The following is a 22,116-nucleotide window of genomic DNA, read 5'->3' on the forward strand; positions in this document are numbered from 1 at the left end:
ACTTCGCAATGCAAGCGATTAATGAATTGATGGTATCCATAAATCCTCGGCAGCGCCCGGAAAAACTCACTTCAGAGCATCTCGAAGACAGTTAGAGATAAGACTTGTTTTGCCGAATATCTTTTTTATATTGAGGAATTCAGATATCATAATTCGTAAAAATATTGAATTTATCGGCGCTAATAAAAAAAGTTAGGTCGGTTCTCTCCACCTCGGTAAGACACCAGTGGCATCTCCTATCGACTACCTTAGAACAGAGACGTTAAGTGAATTTGTCCTACCCAAAACTGTGAGATTTCTTCCCAATTTACTGAGTAAAAAAAAACTTAAACATCCCATAGAGTGAAGACAAGCAACTTTCTTAGGAGGCATATTTAGGTGAAGCGCTCTATTATTTTATTCGCTAGCACACTACATTCATTTTACCGCTATTCCCGAGACACACTGTATAAAAACGAAAATCGAATTAAAGAAATTAACTTCGTTGAACACTCCCTCACGTACATGTACATCAAATATATACCCCCAGGATGAACAAAATACGTCACTTCTTCCGTGGGCGTAAAAGTATCGTTAATTGACAAGTTTAAAATTCCCCCCATGTTTTCCACGTGGTTTTAAACGGAGCTTAAGGGCAAAGGCATATCATTACTTTCTGTGCTCTTGGGCAACCTTCTCAAACGACGAAAGGTACAAACAAACGAAACCTTTTAGGGCTACACAATCGGAGGGCTCCAAAAGTTTCACTTCATATTCATGACTTTTCATCACTGGATGAAGATCCATTGAAATATTTTTGGCATTATTGTATAAAGCATTATTTTAAGTTGAGAGTTAAGTTTTAAGTTAATAAAGTTTAAAGCATGAAATACACGTACACGTGCGAGTGCCTCAAAAAAGCAACTTTTAAGAAAATCGCGCAATGGAAAATGTAATGGAGCAGAGTGTTTCTTTCTCATGGAAAAACGGTGGATCGCGCGATGTGCGCAGGGCGTAGGCGCTTGTTCATACATATATATATATGTATATATATATATACCCTTAACGCAGATTTTTGAAACACACAGTAGGAGCGAAGTTTTTGAACTAACCGACAAGACAGAGAGAGAAGTGCATTCTGAGTGAAACTTTGTGCAAGTGACTTTGTTTTTGTTTTCCGCTAACTCTACAGGTGAATATTCCAAATTATTCGCACGACGAATTTCTAATTATTCTTTCAGTTTCAAATTAATTAAAATATGCAGCAGTCAATCGTATGCTTCTTCTTCGGCCTAGTCGTGCTTGTCTTTTTTTACTCTATGACCACAGCATCGATCATAAGTTGCCCGCCCAACAACATTCAGCAAGAAATCAACCCAAAAATTAACCAGCTCTGCTTCGCGCTTGAACAAGTTCTTCAAGATTCTTCACCACAAAACGAAGGATGTAAGTTTCCCTATGTCCTACATTGACTTCCTAATTAAAAAACAACATCAAAGTAATTGCCTATTTTTCGTTGTTTGTATTGAGCGTTTTTCATTATCATGCATTTGGCATGTGAAAGACAAGAAACCCACTTACCTGTTTGTCCTTTTGTGGAATCTCACATAAAGATCTTTTGAACTTACATTTTATAAAAGCGATTATTATTGGAAATGTTAACTAACGTTTCAAAGCAAAACCGTGCTTGCATGAATAAAATATCAATGTGTCAGTTAAATAGAATTACCTCCGCAAAAATGACTATTTCCTGCAAAAATCGTTTATCGTCATGCACACGTTCGCGAATGAATAAACCAGAATTTCAATGCATTTGACGGAATGTAGCAGAAAAATAATGCTCCGAAAGAATGCCAATGTCGGAATTAGCAGGTCCAAAATAATAGCAGGAAATCAAACGAAACACCTTTAAATTGATTTTATTCCCGATGGTGATAATAATTGATCAGAGAATTTCGATATGAATTTTAACAATCGGATTAAATTTCGAAACCTTCATGTGCAAAAACCCACAAAACTCCCCATGGAAATACCAATTCGGTAATTTCCATTAAAAGCATTTGATCAACTTTTTGAATTTTCCGTCTGCCATTAAATCAGTTAAATACTATAATAAAAATGTCAAATTTATTCATAGTACTTTTTCAGATGCTGGCCGACTCGTAGACGAACGGAACACCAATTTTAACGCAGCCAAACGACAAGATGTGGATCATGTTTTTCTGAGATTTGGTCGAAGATTCGGACTTTAAAAAGGCCTAGACAGTTAAACTTTGCAATATATGATATCGATATGAACTTTTTTAAAATAATGTTTTGAACAAATTACACCCTGTAGCTTCTCACATGTGAAATATGCAATCTGCAATAGTCATATTGTATTGTAACTGTGTTGCGAGTATTACATACACTATTATGGATTAAAGTTGAAGCAAATTACAAACGTTTCCATTGTTCAATTTGTCTTTTACGATTTTACCTGGTGTACTATTTACTAAACTAATAAATATATATTTACAAATGGGGCAGTGGTGTTCTTCACATATTGGCTACGCCACACAAAATTGGAGGAAAACGCGTTTACTAAAATATGTAAATTTTAATGTACAATTAAATAAGTACGTAAATATCACGTTTTTACATATGACGATTTTTTTAAAATTAAAACACTATAATAAAAGATTTGCAGATCAAATAAAATACGGCATCCACAGGTGTAATATAATACTAACAAAAGGTATCTATTGCTTATACGCGTATAACAATCGACGAAGTTTTATGGATAGCACTACAGATACACTGAAATGTCTCAATCGTCGCAATTGACGAAGAGTAAATTGCTTACAGATTATAAAATATCATACACTATTCGGACATCGTTAGGTACGTATTTATAGAACAAGTTAGTATTGGCAAATATATAATTTCTGAGCCTATTGATTATTGCCGAAAATGACTTTAGCATCAACCTGAAGTAAGTAAGCAAATAAAGTTGAAAACAATTGTCTAATCAATATTGAGCAAACATTATTTTACTTCTCGTATGTCGAGACAATTAAAATCAACTTAAATAAAGTACAAGGCGTTCCTAAATATGAGGTACATAGGAAAGAGGGCAATTCTTTAGCTTATTTCATGATTAAAAGTTCATATTAACACAGGTCCGCAAACGCTTCGTTACCGATCTACAAAGTGTTGAAATTTCAAATGTTTTAGTTTTTTCATTATATTCAAATTCGGCATTGTTACGAAAGTATTTAAAGGACTTACTTGATTAATTTAAAAGAGTATTTAAAACACTTTTACACCTTATAGTTTACAATTTAAATCTTTTATTTATAAACATATGTATACAGAAGTTACTATTTCAAATGCGAACTGATAAATTAATATAAACAAGATAACGGTCGCAGATATGAGAAAACTACAAGAGACAAAAAGTTTCTAAACAAAATATGAAATTAATTTTAGATTTTAGAATCCACCAGAGCTGTAACACAAAAAAGTTAAGGGGGAGAAAAAGGGGTATGACCCCTGAAAAAATATCTCCTTGTAGAATGTCACAACCATTGCTATATCCAATGATGTTAGTCCCAAGGGGTAACCTATACATATTCCAAATTTGAGTTAGATATCTCAAAAACTGCAGGAAATATAATGAAAAACTAAAAAATTTTTGAAATTTCAACACTCTGTAGATTGGTAACGAAGCGTTTGCGGACCTATGTTTATATTAACTTTTAATCATGAAATAAGCTAAGAATTTCCCTCTTTTGTATGTACCTCATATTTAAGAACACCCTGTATAGTAAAATTTTAAAAATGCGTCCTTGGGACTACTGGAAGACGGCAAACTTCAAAAAAAGAGAGCGCATAGAAATTGATTAAGTATTAATAACTAACAATAACGTCGACGCTAAATCTCTTATAACATTAAATATGGTAAAATTTAAACAGGTATATTATGGTAAGAACGATAAGTTAAATAACACGTTGCAATCTTGGCTATGGTTCGTCTTTGAGGTAGGACACGGATACTACGTCTCCGCCCACGTTGATCAGGCATTGCCCCTAAAATAGTACTGATATGAAGCATTTCAGTAAACTATGGTACCCACGGAAAAACAACGTGCTATATCTACCAAAACTTTCAGAAACACACCACAACTCGTGAGAAACAAATGGAAAAATTTACTATTTATTTATACTATATTTACTAATTTATACCCTTCTTTTCATTTATTTTGTTGTATGTCTACAAAAAGAATGTGACATTATTTTTTTCTTCAAAATGGTTAGAGATACAAAGTTGGTTTAGAAGTTGTCATTTATAGAGCCTTTTTACAAGGTGAGATCCATATTTGACGTTGTAAGGTAGTTTACGGTTTTTGAGATATTGAAAAAAATATAAAATTTCCCGAAAAGTGCTTTATTAATTTTTTCTTCCAAAGCTACAAGTATACATGGGTGATTCTCATTATAGAGACAATCACTAGTACTTTGTGGGTACATATTTTATGTTTAAATCACAAATCGGAACTTTTCTTTTTTTCATCTTACATATACTGTTAACATTTCCTTTTATCTTTTTTTTTTTTAATATGAAACTACCGTTTATTTAGAAATAACACTTTTCATTAAAGAAAAGTCACCAACATGCATCGATATTAATTTAACAAGTTACGATTATTTAAATCAAAGTGGCAAGGGTCAGCATAAAAACTTTTACTGCACGTGTGTGTAAAAAATTTTACCGCACGCCATAAATTCAATAAAGTTAACACACATCCGCTCGTAGGAAAAATATTCTCTCTAACACGTACTGTGTGTGCTCCGCTTCGAGTTATTCAGACAAATGTAATCAGCGTGTGGTAAAATATCACTTTGCGCACTTGTTAGGTAAATTACTATTTCTTCCTTTTCCTTTATCGCTCTTGGTATGTATTATAGAACAAATTGCAATATTAAAACCATTTGGAATATTGTGTGAGTTGCAATGTTTTCGAGAGCCTATTAGAAATGATTATTCAAAGTCTCAGACAGGAATTAAATACATAAAAATAACAATAGGAAGCTGTTATTACCAATTTGCCGTAAAGAAAATCATACAGCATAATTGTCTTAACTTGTTATTTTCCTTTCATACATATCATTAACGTAGACAATTTAGTACTAGCATAGGCAACGTTGTTGTTTTCTCTAGAAATTAATGACTCTTGAACGAAGCTCGTAACTAAATAATACTTTGTACACAACAATAGAATAATCGAATTACTAAAAATTAATATATAATTGATTTTTCAAAGTTTTCACCGTTGAAATTTCCTCTAATGATGACAATTACCCATATATTAAGTAGCATTGCATCACGATTCATGTTCAAAACGGGCTCCATTATCGACTATAAATCCCCGCATTTAAAAAAATTTTTTTCTTAATTCTCTCCGACATTGTTGCAATCACCTAAGTTGCCAAGTGCTGTTTTGTACACATTATTTTTAAGAAAGCCCCATATGGAAAACTCCAACGGAGTAAGATCGGGTAAACCGATGGTTCAATTAATCGGTTCATTGTTACGAATTCAGTAAGTTTCCTTAAAATTATTAAGAACTCGTACACACCAGCAACTACAATACCTGGTTCCTATATTGCTAATAACACACAAAAATCTTGCAAAAAGTCCTTTAAACATTTTTGGCACAACGTGCCCATCAAGTGTTCATTTGTCAATATCCCAAATCAAATATTAACGCCGAACATTTCCTGGAATGCCGTTTCACTGTAGATGTATTGATTTTCTTGTGTCCAACGACAATTAATATTTCTGTTGAATCAACCTTTATTGTAGTATCTACTTTCATCAGTCCATAACATTTTCCGACAAAAATTAGGATTCTGCGTTCTTCGCCTCAAAATCTATCAACAAAACATCCTTCTTCTTCGGTAATCAATTAATGATATATTTTGAATTGTTCGATAGTGGTGAGATGTAAATTCTTCTTGCTTCATGGTACCGGTATTTCGGATGCTAAGCATCATTTTAAAAAAGCGCAAAATAAATGGTTTTTTTTCTGTATTAAATATTTTTTAATAAAATTTGTAATTTTATAAACAAAAATTAATATAATATGCGGTGAAGCTTATATTTTCCTCAATATCTATTTGGCAATAATGTATGTATATAGCAAATTAAGACTCCAAAAATGTGAACTTTTTTCTCATTTCTTCAACGTTGTATCTTTTATTGTCTCACACTGAAAATGTTATTTTCATCAGTACTTGTCCTCCAAAAGGGACCATTGAGGTATCTTTCTGATGCTTCCTCTCGCAACCATTGCAGACCTTTGTTTGTTGAAGCAATAATATTGATGCTGCCTTGTTTATTTATCGTAGAGACGGTGTACTTAATATTCAAGAAATATAAAACACCCGGCAGAACTATCGTTTTCGACAATAAAGCAGATTTATTATAATAATTATTTGAAAATACCAATAGTGGTACATGGCATTTGGAACACCCTGTATAGATAAAATTGTTGGTAGATATTTAAGCAATTCCGAGTTTCTAAGTTCGAACGTAAATCTGTCTCTAATATGGCTTACTTCCTGAAAGTTCGAAAACTTTTAGCTGATAAAAATATTGGTTCTATCACATGAGACGCGATTAAAGAGAGTTGAACAATGCTTCCCCTCGTCTCTTTTAAACATTTCTAAGATGCTGTTTACATGGCTTTAAACCTTTACATGCAACTTTATTATTAGGTCGTGTAGTATGAAATGAGTAGAATTGAATTGAAACTTTAATCATTTTTTTTTTCATATGAAATGTTTTTATTGTCAATCGAAATATGCACCACCATTATCAATACACTTCTGCCATTTAACGGGAAGTTCGTTGATTCCCCTGCTGTAAAAGCCTGCAGGCCGGGAGTCGATAAACTCTTGGAAGGCAGCTTTGACAGCCTCGTCGGAGTTGAATGTTTTCCCTACCAAGAAGTTATCTAAATTTTGAAAGAAGTGGTAATCAGTGGGTGCTAAGTCGGGTGAATACGGTAGATGACGAAGAGTTTCCAATTCCAACTCCTGTAGCTTGGCCAAGGTGACTTGTGCGGTGTGTGGCCGAACGTTGTCGTGCAACAATAGCGGTGCGCTTCGATTGCCTAATCTTGGCTGCTTAACCGTTAGCTGCCTCATCATTTCGGTCAGTTGTCGGCAGTAGACATCAGCCGTAATCGATTCACCAGGTTTCATGAAGCTGTGATGGATGACACCTGCGTTGGACCACCAAACGGACACCATAAGCTTCTTTTGATGAAGATTTTTTTCGCACAATGTTTTGGTGGTTCATCTTGATCCAACCACTGCGATGAACGTCTGGTATTGTCATATAGGATCCATTTCTCATCACAAGTAACAATCCAATTCAAAAATAGATCGTTATTATACCGGCACAACAAAGAAACACAAGCTTCGAGACGTCGTTCTTTCTGTATGTCGCTCAACTCATGCGGTACCCACTTGTCCAGCTTTTTCACCTTACCAATTTCAGCCAAATGAGTCAATATTGTTTTTTTGGTTACACTGAATATTAACGATAATTCGCTTGCACTTTGACGTGGATTCGCTTCCACCACGGCTTTCAGATAATCGTTATCCACTTGAGTTTCAGGTCGTCCACGTGGTTCATTTGTTCAGGTTAGTTCAGGTCAAAATTGCCAGAACGAAATTTCATGAACCAACGAGATACTGTTTGCTGTGAAGTGACTTCAGTACCAAACACATCATTAATATTGCGAGCCGTCTGAGCTGTTGTGGTTCCACGGTGGAACTCATATTTCATTAACACACGAATTTCACTATTTTGCATGGCTGCACAAAATTTTTTATAAAAATAAAAGTTTTCAATAATTTTTAACACTTTAAACTCTGATCGAAAGAGGAAGAATGTGCCTTTTCCACATAAAAAAGTCAAGTCCAAATATAGATTTAGAGTGAAGTTATTCGCAGTTGAATATGGCATTTCGAGAATCTACTCATTTCATACTACACGACCTAATAGTACTACTTGCAACTACCAAAAGTACGGGCAGCTACAACTCATGCATCTTCCTAATAATTTAAAAGATAAATTTAATAGATAGTGGAAGTTTTATATTTATTCCTGTATTATTAATATTTACTAAGAAGGTTGTAGAAAAACTATTTAAAAAATTAAGAAATGTTTTGTTTATGGCGTTGTTTGTCTGCAGCGCTGGACGCCTTCCATCCAAAAGTTTTAAACAATGTGAAATTACCTGTATTGAACAGAAAACAATAATAAAGAATGTTTCAGAAAGTTTTGGCTTATCAGCGCTAAATTTATATTGAACTCGAGAAATGTTTCAGCCTAGGAACTTACTTGGTTTTTGTGCAAATTATGATTAAGTATACACTCAGTCATGAAAAATGCCACCAAAGCGTTTCCACCCAGGGCAGTAACGTGCGACCTTACGATAGCTAGTATTTCAGTAATAAAACTGTGTACAAATCCGCTTAAACCTCCTTCCTGGAAAAGGAATTAACAAAGTAAGAACTCCGATCGCAAGCTGGGCACAAATAACTACCTCTCGTATTGACGTAGTTTCCCTAATAAAGAAGAAATTTAAATTGCCTAAATATTGCTCTATATTGCCTCCAGGCACATAGCTTAATGGTGTAATGTCAACACCATGCCGTTCGTTAGAAGGTATCTGTAAAAAGTATAAATTTAATATAAAACGCGATGATTATAGAATTAATCACAAATACATGACGCTGTTTCAGTGATTGGGGCCTATATTTCGTTGGAGATCGATGACCTCGATATATTAAACTGGACGGGTTTGATTTGCTTATTGGGATACTTTCAAGCGGTTGCGGATGATCATCATCGATGTTGAATATTAAGTCATCATCTGTAATATTGTCGATTTTTTTGAAGTGGTTCCTTTTGAGGACATTCAAATCTTACCTGTTCGCTTAAGAGCTGCTGAGCTCTTCGTTTTCTTCGCCTTCTTTCCTAAGCCCAATGCCATGCCTGTTCAATTTAAAATATGTTATACATCTACCATAGTGATTTATGGACAATTATTTAATCCACTTCAATATATAAGGTGATTTTTTAAAAACTATCCATCCAAAAAATCTCCAATCATTCCAAAAACAAGCAAATCTGTAAATCTTTATTTTTGAGGATTAATTTTTGACCCATAAGTGAAAATGTTGCTACTTACGCTCTCACCTCCACAAGTCGCAACTTAAAAAAATTAAATGGGAACCCCTTGTGATACATCAATGGATAGCTAAAATCTTCCTGAAAACAATTTTTTATGTATTTCTACTTTTTGAGTGTGTATTTTTTTAAATCGCTCTTTAAAGCTGCTATATTTTATCAAATTATTTAATTTGATTTAAGTAAATGAAATTTAAAACATGGGAAGTAAATTTCAAGTAGTGAAGTTTTATTAATTATCCACACAAAGGTTGGAGATAGTTTTTTAAAAATCACCTTATATATTGTCAAAGATTTCTACATCAAATCGCAATTACCTATAACGCACAGCTGAATCTCATCAGGTTCAGGAATATCAATTCTAAACTGTAAATCGCATAATGCACATGGTACCATCCTACGCAATTTGAAGTATATGCTTTGAAGAAGTCTCACGAAATGCTTTTGCAAATTGTAAGGCGGTGTCAGTTTCGTTCTATAAATTTGTGTGAACATTTGAAGGTTCTTCACAATTTCCAAATCCTCCAGCCCAAGTACCACTTCGGTGCTTACCACATGAAACCCGTCGGGCACTTTTTCATGCATCAAAAGTTTGAGAACCTCCGCATCTTCAGGATCATCCATCTAAACAAAATAATTTTAAAAAAAGTATTACAATAGATGGAATTCTACCTCTAAAATGCAGCAGTCTTTATTTCCGAAAGAAATATCCAAAGAAGCAGGTTCTTCTTCAGGATCCTCATCTGGCTGACATTTCTGCCGTTGTCCTTCATCTTTAATCTGGTAAATTTCTCGATTTTTCTGTACAGTCTGACTAAGAATTTCATGTAGATCTGCCACACTCTTTTCATCTTTTCCGGTAACTATCAACGGCAAGTCAGGGGCTGGCAAACACGATAGGTATATTGCAGTACCAGTAGCTACTCCCAGAAGCATTTTTTCTCCAACGCTAATTCGAATTTTGAGGCTAAAAACTGCATTCATTCCCTTGATTTTCAGTTTATTAACTAGTAATCTGTGTAGCTCATATTCTAAAAATGGTAATCCGTCAGAGATTTCTTTGGCTATTGTCTCCCCGCGAACATCCTTTAGACTACGCGATACGTGAGATTCGATAAAACAGCCCCTGCCCACGCTTGGTAATGATTCGGGAGGTTCTACGGTTGCTATAAGTACTTCAGGTACTTTTCCTTTGCTAAAAAGTTCCTGTGAGGTGTATGTGAGATTTAAATCCTAATACTTACAGGCACATTGGACATTTTGTGACATTGGCCTTTAATGGAACAGTTTTCTCGTCATAGGGCAAATGGGTTATGTTACAAGGATTTGCTGTTTGTGGCCTGTGATCAGGGCTTTCGTGAAACATTTTGGAAGTTCCGTTCTAACAGAAATTTATAATAAGTGATAAAAAATGTTCTGGATACTATTATTATAAGATGTATCTGAAAACGGTACCATAAATGGAACTACGTATTTTAGACTCGAAAATAGGACGAACACTTCTTATAAATATGTATCGGAAAACTCTTCATTTGTGACAGATACAGAGCACTGAACAGTTATTAGTGACTTTTAATTCATATTTCCGAAACGTTTAGAAATAAATTAATGAGATTTTGTACATTACCACAACTTGATTTCTTTGTAAAACTAAAACCACATATTTTTTATTTTACCCATTGAGGTGCGGATTTTTTCATCTTATAGACATAATACAATACAAATAAAATAATATTCAGTTAATCTAACACACAAAAATTATGCCTGATATGCTAACATCTAAAATAACACATATAGAAAATAACCTAAATCAACTTAACCCGGTATGTTGTATTTTGAGTGTACTATTTAACCAACACTCAACTCTTAAAATGGTGAAGATTTTGACATAAATATATTTAAAAAAAAAACGAATGAATTTTAACCTATTGCTTTATGTTATGTTTCACTAATAGCATAACAGACTTAAGCACAGTTAATTTGAAAATGTTTAATTACATGTTAAGGTTAGAAAGAGTTAGTTAGAAGCACAGTTACATTAAAATGGTGACACTTTATTTACAAATGAAACAACTGATTCTGCAGTAACCATATTTGTGTTGTTCTTCAATACCAACATGTTACACTTAATTTTTCTTGAAAACAATTGCTACTGTCGATTTTCAACAAGAGTACCGTTTTATATATAAATTTTTAAATTTGTCATATTTCCTATTATATTGTCAATAAAGGCACACAGTCATAAAGGCATTTTTTACGCACTGCCCTACCTGTACTGTTTGCTATTGAAAAAATATACCCATTTTTTCTAGACTTTCATAAAGAGCCCAAAATTTATGGTAACATATCCAGTTAGGTTTCGGAAATATGAAGTAAAAACTAACAACAGGAATTAACATTTCACACTACACATTTGGAAAACTAAGCGTTTTTCGATACACCTTCATATGGAATGTTCACCTCGTTTTGTAACCTGAAATACGTAGTTAAATATATGGCACTATTTTCAGAAACACTTTATATACTAGTACTAATTAATCTAATAAAAATTTCTGATGATGGTAGACAGACATTGTACATTTTTATCATCCTACTAATTATCCCAGATAAGGCAATTTGATGAAAAAAAGACCTAACGGTGGTATAAAATTCGTACCATGTATTTATCACGTTCCGAGTTTTTATAAATAAGTTGCACATTGTTGGGATCTTCTTCAATAGTCGGGTCGCTAAAATCTATTACAGCCGCTGTTCCACATGCACTTAAGACGCACACGTCTTCGCTGAAAAAAAAGTCCCATTTGTCTCCCTATAACTATGTATAATATAACACAGGTGGTGCTCTTATATAGACTTATCGTGATTGAATTTTTTAATAAACTAAAGTTCACTCCTGATATTGAAACGAGTTCACTCGGTTTATGTCATTATTTTGTCTGCTATGTACGAAAATTTATAATAATATCTTGGTAATCGATTTCAAGCCAGCTTTAAGCTAAAATACATTTTCAAAATTTACCATATACTAGTTAATTCCGTATATCCAAGAACAGCATTGCAATTAAGGCTTCTAGCGTGGGATCTAATTTCCATCCGTATTTCAGACCACCAAATATCTCTGGATTCCGGTTCATCGACGTTTAAAATCCTTTCCAACAATTTTACCGACCTTGCACTAACTGAGCCTCCTATAAAATAATTTCCCCAACAAAAATTAGCATATGAGGTCCAGGTGTAGTCTTTACCAATCTGCGTAATAAATCTTGGTGGAAACTTAGTCATGGTCAGAAAAGGATATTCCAGCATATCAAAGTGCTCTTGATTCATATGACCTCGTCTGACGTAACTGCTTCTCATTAAATAAGCTGCATTGTTACCCATGGATTTGTCACTTCCAGTCAAACTATTTCCTATATCATAACAACGGCTTAGTTCTTGTAAAATATAAAGTTGAAGTACATACAACGAAAACACTGAGTGTCAGTACACTAATTTGTGCTTTTTCCATCAATTCAAAGCCAAAGGGTGGGGAAAAACATTCAAGAGTTGAATTTAATATTAGGTTCTTTCTGGCTTTGCATGCATATTGATACTTTTCTCAGAAACTGCTGGAGCGTCTATTATTGGTAATTTTTATACAAGAAAATGATGGTAGTATCGCATGAAGCCATGTATAATACCTTTCTGAAGATAAACATTTTCTATAAAAGCGAGGTTGAAAAGTTGAGAAATATAACCAGTCAACATTCAAAGGGGCATGAAGGCCTGGATACTCACTTTTTCTAAATATTCCAAACAATCCTGAAGATTTAAAATACGCTGTATACATAAATTCTCTAAACCTCAAATATATCACGACCACATAAAAGATTATACAGAAAATATGCTCACCTTTTGGAGTAATACTTAAATCAGAATCGGAAGATCTTCTATGTAGAGGCACCATATAATTGATTCTAACTGGAGAATGCGACGTTCTAGTTGCTTGCTCTGGACCCAGTTCTTCTTTATTGTCTGTCTCGGTTGGGTCTTGTCTTTCTTGAGCAGGTGAGGAATGGAGATATGTTATGCATGCGGATTTAGTTTTGCTGTGAGTGAGAAAGTCACCTGAAGCTATGTCTGCAGGGCTAGGTGGCCTGATGTTTATTTTAGTATCAGAATTACTGTTAGAGGAGGTGTTATAAATGTTCTGATTATCTAGTAATTCGTTTGACGTTTGTGTTTCTTCGTCTTTAACAGTTGCTTCATTGTGACGAGGATGAAAAATACGTGCCAGAATATTTCGGTGTATGTACTCTTTGTGAATATCATCGGGTAGGCTTTTTTTGCTTGCTCTTCGGAATTTGTGAAATACACTCCCTCGTTTTCCACTCGATTGAAGGAATTTTAAACGTTTTTTCTTAGCTCCAACTTTATCCTGCAAATCTGGCAATAAAGGTTCTACCAAATGAGTTTCTGACAAAAAAATCACTTCCCGCTCTTTAACCTTTGCATCGTATTCAGATTTCAAGGAAGACAGAGAATTAAAAGGCATTCCTAAAACTGTATCTTTCATCTTTTCACTGTGCCCCAATGAAATAGAACTCGCCACTTTTGGAATCACTTTTTTCTTTGGCTCATTAAACGTAAAAGCCCTCGCTCTAGACAAATGAGGCCCATCGATATTCGCTGTGGGTGAAGTAGGGGGCGTGTACGTTCCCAGAAGATTAAATTTCTCAAGCAGCATAGTTTGCATTGCAGTCTTAACTATTTTATGTGGTTCCATATTAATCTTCTCAAGGCTGACTGGGGCAATAATATTTAAATCATCACTATTTTCTGGCATATGTTGAACTAATGAAGATCCCTTGTTCTGATCTTCAAGTCTTACCCCAACTCCACTGACTTCTCTTTCAAAATCTGTTTGGCTTTTTTCATCCAACTTGTTAGTGCCTAGAATATCAGTTGATTCCACTAACATAGTTTGCAAACCAGTCTCTACTTTGCCTTTTGATTCTCTTTCAGGAGTATTATCACGTAAAGAGCTTAATGGGAACTGAAACGCTTCTTTGGTCTCCTTAGTTGGTGTTACAACCAAATTTGCTCTTTCAAAAAGCATAGTCTTTAAAGCTATGTTAACCATACTGTTATTTGCTTGGTGAGTCTTAAAATGGGGCAGATGAGGCTTAATATTACTAGGAAAATACCAACCCTTGGGTTTTGGTGTAAAACAAATATTTTCCCTGTTTTCAGGCTGTGGAGTTACTTCTAAAATTTTTTGTTCTTGAGACTGAACTTCTGGCAAATCAATTTCTTCACCCCTTTCTAATTGTCTGCTGCGGTTAATACATTGTAACTTATCACGATTGTGTTCAACGTGTTTAGAAGTAAAATGGGAAACATCATGTTGGCTTAGGCTATTAAGACTACTAAGAGAAAATCCTCTAGTTGGAATTGCAGGTAGAGAGTACTGTTTATGTAATCTAGTACCAAACAAGCATTTTTGCATCTTTTCCACATTACTTATTATATAACTGAGGGTCTCAACGTCATTATTTGGCTGATTATAATCTTGATATTCATATTCTGAGCAACTACTGCTGGACTCAATGCTGGAGTATGAGTGTGCATCACTCATCACCTCTTCAGATTCTGCTTTAACTATAATATCAGACACAGGTTTCAATTGATTTAGAGTGTCATCTTTGTCAAAGGATGATTGATCTTCTAAGATGCAGCTCAAGCTTGTAGTAGCTCTCATCACAGATCTAGCCAATATTTCGGCCATGGCACTAGAGTCACTATTTGTTCTTTTAAATAGTTTCCTTCTGGCTGTTGTGCTCTGATCTGCTTCAGACTCTTCTCCTATACTGTCATTTATTTTGGCTTTTAAAGCACCCATTTTTTTTGAAAGGGATTTTTGTGAGTGTTTGAATTTTTCAAATCTAGTTGACATGGCAGATTTACCTCTACAGTCTTCCTGACTTAACAGTCCTTTCATATTTAGGGACTTTGAGTACAAATTAGGGTTAGAACTAGAGGGCCACATAGTGTAAGCATGGATATGACCTGGAGGTTGGTAAGTAGGGGGGAAGTGAATTTTATGATGGGGTGATGATGAGCATAAGCTAAAGCTCTTCCCATCACCAACAAAATTTAGGTAATTCTTTATATCCCTAAATGCAAAATTAAAAAATTAAAAGTACAATTTGCAGGCTATCACCATGTTTTTTTTAAAATACACTCCAGCTAACAGTAGGATTAGAGATCCAAATATTAGGAGTACTAGTGCAAAATAACGTGCTACTTCCAAAATATTTCCACCTCTGTAGTTTTAATTTCCCAGATTCCCAAAAGCAAGGTCAGGAATATTAAAAATAAATTAGCATAACTTACTCTTCTTTTGATTCTGTAACTGTATGATGTGCACTCTGTAATTTTACTAAGGTTACAGCTGTTCCAATTCCACGTGCCACAATTCCAGATTCGCCTTCAAAATCAAAGGACTGTCTGTAACCAATAACAGCATTCCCACCCAAAGCCAAAGCTTTTACACCTATAATGAAAAAGTATACTGTGATCTAGATGAAACATAGGAGTAAAAGATAATAACCAATTTTTCTTTGTAATTCTCCAGACAATTTAAAAAACAAGGTCTGTCGGGCCTCATTTGAAGCCCTAGGTGTTCGAATTTTGTCTATCCACTGATATTCAGGATCATCATCTACAATTAGTTCTTCAACAAAACCATTAATAATGTTTGCTTGGTAGCCTTGAGGTATTGATGGAGCTTTAAAGAATTATATTTTCAAATGTAGAAAAGATATGAAGACAGCAAAGTCTTACAATAAAAGAAATAGACCCCACATGAAGACTGCCTAAATCGATTAAAATCAGAAAACAGCTCAACTTTGACTGTGACATTAACTTCTCCTCTTATACCATGCATGGTATCATAGACAGGAATCCAGCCTGATATTTCATGATATGGGTTGTTATCACCAGTAGCCAGTTGTCCAGCAACAGGTAAAAGCAGGGGATTTAAGTTTAAGTATACTTTTCCTATTGCATCATTTGTGGAATAAGTGTCATGATCCATTACTCTTATTTGTAAAGGTTCATCTTGTAATTCAGAATCATCCACCTATACATTCAAACATTGTTATTACAGGATTATGTACTTTGATTAGTTTTGTACCTCAAAACGATACCAATCCGTGTTCCACTGTGGATGCAAAGTTCTTCTACAAACATCAGTTTTATATGTGGTGTTACCAAGCTTGATTTCTACATATGCGTCAGTAGTATCACTTGATCTGTCCATAACTGGCAAATTTTTGCCAGAAATAATTTTTACCTTCACTTTTCCAGGCATCTTTTAGACATTCCATACATTTACGAAATTTATATTAAGATTATTAGAGGCAGCCGAGTGAAGGTAGAGTAAAAAGTGTGCCAAATCCGTAATTTATACGGAGGCAAATTAAATATTTGGTAACATTTCAAGAATCAATAAAAAAAATACTCGAAACGTTCTATATATAGTTTGTCGCTACTCCTCCAAAAGCCAATTTATTTTGAGGTTAAGAATTTAGTTATTTAAATTTTGAATTATACATTTAAAATTACCATGTTGCCACACATTAGCAGACATACACGAGCTCATGCGAAGCCTGAACAAAACAAAAGTTGACAACAGTAAATAGTGCTGGTTTAAATAATAGATCTTGATAAAGATTGTAATTTGGGTTTTGGGTTGTGATTTGTAAAGTAAATGGGGCAATTTCTCAAAAAAATCCTTCATTCAGTGGACATTAATTTTAAGCCACTTATCGTCATCTTATCATTTCTTCCAGATAAATAATAGGATACAAGAATAAAAATTAAACGCGTTTTAATTCATTTTGGTTGGGATTTGGAATTAGAATGCCTAAATTCATGTAACACATAACCTTGATGGAGTAAACAGAAAAATAATCAATTTCTTATGTTCTTCAACTCTTCTATGTCAGGTTTAGTATGTACTATTGCTTAGTATATACAATTTAGTATATACAAATTGCTTAAATTTTACATAATTTTCTTTTAAATTTTAAAATCTTGCCCAGTTGTATTTACAACTTGAAATTAAATAAAAAATGTTGGATACCAACAGATAGTTCTTGAAGCACCTTAACATGGAGAACAATTCCCATGATGAAGTCACAAGTAAAACTAGTAAAGACAGCCTAAACCTCGGTACCTCTCAAACAAGTCTGAAAAGCACCAAGAGTTTAGACAAATCCAGCTCTGGAAGTAGCTTGAAAAAAGAAAAAGCCTGGATACAGTTCAAGGATTCCCCTCAAGAAATTGACAATCCCTACCCTGGTGATTCATCTCTAAAAGTTCCACATAAAATCATAGCTAATTGGAAATCAGCCTGTGATAAGACTAAAGATAAAACTAAAGATCTATTGAAAAGATGGAGAACACTGCCGGAAATAGAAACCGATGTTACTAAAAGTCAATCAAATTTGGAGGAAAAATGTGATGACCACCATGAAAGTGGATGGAGTGTTCATGTTTGGAGTAAGAATATCTATTTTGCAAGTACATTAGACAACTGAATGTCTCTTTAAGCGACTTGGGTGGACAGGTTTAGTATTGACTCAGCTGAAGACCAGAGCAAAGAAAATTTGTATGTATTGACCCCAATACAAATTAGCAAGTTTTCACATTTCTTTGCATGTCTACTGGACCATGACCAAGACAACTTAATCTCAGAGCAAGATTTTGAATGTTTAATTGAGGTAAAAACTTTGAATAGTACACCCAGTCTTTCTTACCTTGAGTTAATGATTCTTTCATGCTGCTTGGAATTAATTCTTAAAGAGATTGAGACATTTTGCTGATTGGTCTCAAAATTCTCCAGAGTACAATATTTTGAGAGAAGTCGAAAAGGGCTTTATTACTACATTTTTGACTGAGGTGTCAAATGACAAATTTGGTATGAATTTGTTTATATATAAAGTAGAGATGCCGCAGGTAGTGATTGTTAATATACAACCAAACCAGGTATCTGGCTCAATTGAATATAACAAGTCTGGGTACCCAACAAGACCTATTAAGTGAAAACTTTACAATACAACAGTTCTTAGATCAAGTAACTATGTTTTTGTTTCTGAAATTGTGATTAGTGTAGATAGTGGTCTAATAATACTGAACAATAATTATTAGTTTCAGTAGCTATTAAAAGATTATGTAATTTTGACTATTGATTTGATTGTTGAGAAAGATGATGATACAAAAGCAATATGTTTTCTTGTGCTCCTAGATTTTTTCTAAGTGTCTATCATTAATTGTTCATCTGTCTACTTTTGCAGTGTGAAAGCTACTTAACAACACACTGAGGTTATTTTATTTTTTATTATTACTAATTCTATTACTTACTAGAGTATTACATTATACTATTCTATTACTGAAACTTGCATTTTGGACCAGATGGTTTTTTACCTTTGGTCATTTAATTTTTTAAACAATCATCAATTAATACTTTTGATTGTTGTTTCCCTTTTCTGCTCTTCTTCCTTCATATCTAAAACAGTATAATATTTTAGTCAAGTTATTCATTATACATATTTATGAAGAATAGGAATCAAGGCATGTATTTTGGGCTGATCTAATTTATAAAAGGGTACAATAACAATCCGATGTCCGCGGCATCCCTAAATTAAAATTAATGTCTATATTCATTAATTATATTTTTCTGAGTTATTATATATATATATATATTTTTCTGAGTTATTATATCCGAGACAGAAATAAAATAGAAATATTTCGTAGGCTTTGAGGTGAACAATGTTGTCTATATTAATAATGAAGGGTGGCTCAATAAATGGGCAGAATTACTTGAAGGCTCTAAAAATCTGACTGATTTTCCTATTTGGCTTCAGTTCTTTGTCAAAGTTCTGTTTCAAGTGATAAACAGAGGAGGTACATATTTATAATGTTTGTGGTTTCTTATTAAACTATTTATTCAGGAACAGGGATAATAACTAGAGAAGAACTTAGCAATTTTTATTCTTCAGTACTTTGCCTGGATGTTGCAAAAGTAGGAGAGATTTTAGACCTGGCATATCAAGCAATGACATCTGTAAGTAATTTTACTATGTAAAGTGAGAGTTACTAAATAACATGAATAACAACATTTTCAGAGTGGGGATCATCCTCTTCATTTTAGATCATACAGACTGTGCTTTTCCAACTACCTTTTAGGGAGATATCCCAATGGTTCTGGGCACTATATACTAGGTACACCGCCACATGAAAAATCTTCAGCTTTATTCCCTGTAGATTATTCAGCATTAAACACACAACCTGATGATCTAGAACAATATGCACCTGATCACAAAACCAATAGAAGAAGTGTTATGGTGTAAATGTGACACTTTTGACATAACGAAGCATATCTATCTTTAATTCAGTAGCAGTTTTAGAAAGTGGTAAACAAGTTGCCTAATGTGAATTAAGAGATTTTGTAGCATTGTACATACATCGCGATAATTCCACCGAATAGGCTTATTCTTTTACATAAGTGCACCTTCTTAAAAGAAATTCTAAATACTATGTGATATTGACAAGCCTACAATGCCTACTACTTAATAAGGAAATTTGCTAATTACAATGAGTAACCCTAAGTAATAATATATCAAAAGCAATATGTATATCATATTTAGGAATTTTTAAAGGGTAATCAAATTAATTGTAACTGTCAGATTTCATGTATTTGCATTTTCTTATGCAAAACATTATTCTTGGCTTGCTTTTAAGAATCAACAACTCGATTAATGTTTTATTATTTTATCATTCATTACTATCACAAGGAATTTCATATAGGTTTTTTGTAACATGTCTACATAGCATCTTGTGTACGGGTATTCATGTGAACATATTACAAATTTTAAGGATATTTATTTAGATTTTAGATATCTTTCAATAAACGATAAAAAAATGTAGATAGCCAAACAAAATTACTTTATACTATTTATTTATAGACAATAATTTTGTACCAAATTCCAAGCAAATAATCGAACTAAAAAGGTGATAGTAATGTGTGTAATATTGTTTCATAGTTGAATTATGAGGAGTAAATACAATGTATTCTCAAATATATGTGAAGAATTCTAAATAATATGTTGCAAAAATTAAGGCTACTTGTACTTATAAATTTCCAAAAGTGCCTCTCTTCTAAGCTATTCCTTTTCAAGTCTTGGGATTTATAATTGCGTATCTTAACCATTTTTACAATCATAGGAAAGAAAATAAAATGAGGGATACAGCCAATCTACTCATGTAGGTGTAGATTTTGAAATTTTCATTTATATCAAGTGATGACAATTTAGTATTCAGTTGTGCGGAATTCTATTGTTAGGGTATCTTTCAGCTTAAATACACCTGTTTTTCCAGAACTGCCATTTGCAAGGCTAATAAAATAAATTACATATTACATATTGTAAAAGTAACTAAACTCAGTTGTCAAATTCAGCCCCTAAAAGGATGTAACTTAGGCGTAGGATACTTTCCAATATAAGTTTATATGAATAACAGCCTCAAATTTTTGCTGAAGAATCTCTTCCTAAGTGTCTTCAAGTATATTAGGGAATACCCAGTATATTTGCTTACACAAGTAATTCTTCAAAACTACTTTTGTCAATTATCAATGAACATGTTTAGTTAGGTCATAAGGATTTACACGAAAAGGAATTGTTCAATCTCAATGTAAGTTTTAGTAAATAGATATTCCAGGTTTTATACACAATTATATATTTTATCAAAATGTTATGCCAGCATTTACAGAGAACAAAAAACATGCACCAAATGTAGAAATTGTATCAGTAATAAATTAATAAAACACATTATATACACAACAAAATATAATTTATAATGGCATGGATCCCCTTGTTGCAATACTGAAATATTCTTTCAGTGACAATACTAGATGATCAAAATATTCAAAAACTCATTTAACTCATGCAGTTTCTGTTTTATGTTTACTTTTACTGACTAAATAACTCAGTGCTTGAATGTAATTTTTAACATATGGTTCAGTTTGCATTGCAAGTTTTAATTGAACTTCATTAATACCACAGGTATTACCTTCCATAATATAACTAGATAAATCCTTTAACAAACTCTGAGAAACTGCAGACAATTTTCCAGACTGCCACTCAGACAGCATCTCTGTGATCTGGTTTTTAATACTGGGACTATCCACTTGTTCAAGTAATTTAATAAAGTTCACACTTGCTTTTGCATACAGTTCTTGGACACATGGATCCCCAATGGAAGTGGGCAAAGGTGGTATTCCTTGTACTTCAGGATGGTTTCCAGTATTTTGATTAGAAGAAGAGGCTCCAATGGGAAATGCTACTCGTTTATTACCTATTCTTGATTTGGGTGGTGGATTTGTGGGGCTGTAGTTGAGTATTGGGGGATCATTCCACCCTTGGGGATAGTCTAAAGTTTATGTATGATAATAGTTTCATAGATTAATTTGTTTGGTAAATGAATACCTTTTTTTGGTGAAGTTCCGCTCATTTTTAATATTTTATTTAAAAAAATCTTGATTTGTTTATATTTTTTACAAAGCTTATCCTACAAAAATATTTGATGTAAATAAATGATAAAACTGAAATCTGGCAATCTAGCTAATAGTGCGATCAAATTATTTTGCTCTTGTTTTGGTTAATTTTTAAAAGGGATGTGTTTCAGATTCCTACCAATAAAACCTTAATAACTGAAAACAACTGCTAATACTAACACTCTTGGAGTAGAAGTCATGTATTATTTGCTTTTTACTTTTTAGCAATTTCCGGCTAATGTTGCAACATATACTGATGGTCTTTCCAACTACAACTAGCAAAAAATCA

General features: G+C 33.4%; 5 protein-coding genes across 7 annotated transcripts in view; 3 read left to right on the plus strand and 2 right to left on the minus strand.

Moving 5' to 3' along the window:
• The window catches only part of eEF1delta (elongation factor 1-delta), a 28,192-nt gene that overhangs the window by 3,366 nt on the left and 2,710 nt on the right, over window positions 1-22,116 (plus strand). The window lies entirely within an intron of this gene.
• Ms (Myosuppressin) lies at window positions 1,047-21,914 on the plus strand. Of its 2 annotated transcripts, XR_010752193.1 has the most exons (4): window positions 1,047-1,171; window positions 1,221-1,425; window positions 2,128-2,292; window positions 21,902-21,914. XR_010752193.1 is itself a non-coding variant. In XM_066391389.1 (3 exons), exons 2-3 carry the CDS (start codon window positions 1,239-1,241, stop codon window positions 2,229-2,231), a joined length of 291 nt encoding a protein of 96 aa, XP_066247486.1. In that variant the 5' UTR covers window positions 1,047-1,171; window positions 1,221-1,238; the 3' UTR covers window positions 2,232-2,503. The 2 variants fall into 2 exon arrangements, 1 of the variants encoding a protein (XP_066247486.1); XM_066391389.1 differs by lacking the exon at window positions 21,902-21,914 and having other exon boundaries at window positions 2,128-2,503.
• Window positions 2,559-16,789, minus strand: LOC136409701 (C2 domain-containing protein 5). The gene is made up of 16 exons (XM_066391385.1): window positions 16,407-16,789; window positions 16,055-16,352; window positions 15,822-15,998; window positions 15,605-15,764; window positions 13,121-15,384; window positions 12,475-12,639; window positions 12,249-12,417; window positions 11,886-12,012; window positions 10,474-10,610; window positions 9,902-10,424; window positions 9,547-9,853; window positions 8,969-9,034; window positions 8,767-8,912; window positions 8,583-8,708; window positions 8,378-8,524; window positions 2,559-4,050 (listed from the first exon to the last, which is right to left on the minus strand). Exons 1-16 carry the CDS (start codon window positions 16,581-16,583, stop codon window positions 3,985-3,987), a joined length of 5,055 nt encoding a protein of 1,684 aa, XP_066247482.1. The 5' UTR covers window positions 16,584-16,789; the 3' UTR covers window positions 2,559-3,984.
• On the plus strand, window positions 17,078-20,848 carry LOC136409702 (uncharacterized). 2 transcript variants are annotated; one of them, XM_066391387.1, is made up of 7 exons: window positions 17,078-17,225; window positions 17,364-17,776; window positions 17,828-17,997; window positions 18,080-18,194; window positions 19,031-19,180; window positions 19,228-19,340; window positions 19,402-20,848. In XM_066391387.1, the coding sequence occupies exons 2-7, from the start codon at window positions 17,386-17,388 to the stop codon at window positions 19,624-19,626; spliced, it is 1,164 nt and encodes a 387-aa protein (XP_066247484.1). In that variant the 5' UTR covers window positions 17,078-17,225; window positions 17,364-17,385; the 3' UTR covers window positions 19,627-20,848. The 2 variants fall into 2 exon arrangements, with proteins under 2 accessions (XP_066247484.1, XP_066247483.1); XM_066391386.1 differs by lacking the exon at window positions 17,078-17,225 and having other exon boundaries at window positions 17,251-17,776.
• LOC136409703 (uncharacterized) lies at window positions 20,994-22,091 on the minus strand. The gene is made up of 3 exons (XM_066391388.1): window positions 22,008-22,091; window positions 21,760-21,841; window positions 20,994-21,703 (listed from the first exon to the last, which is right to left on the minus strand). Exons 2-3 carry the CDS (start codon window positions 21,782-21,784, stop codon window positions 21,216-21,218), a joined length of 513 nt encoding a protein of 170 aa, XP_066247485.1. The 5' UTR covers window positions 21,785-21,841; window positions 22,008-22,091; the 3' UTR covers window positions 20,994-21,215.

This window comes from Euwallacea similis, chromosome 6 (genome assembly GCF_039881205.1).
Source record: "Euwallacea similis isolate ESF13 chromosome 6, ESF131.1, whole genome shotgun sequence".
In the NCBI taxonomy this organism is placed as follows: domain Eukaryota; kingdom Metazoa; phylum Arthropoda; class Insecta; order Coleoptera; family Curculionidae; genus Euwallacea; species Euwallacea similis.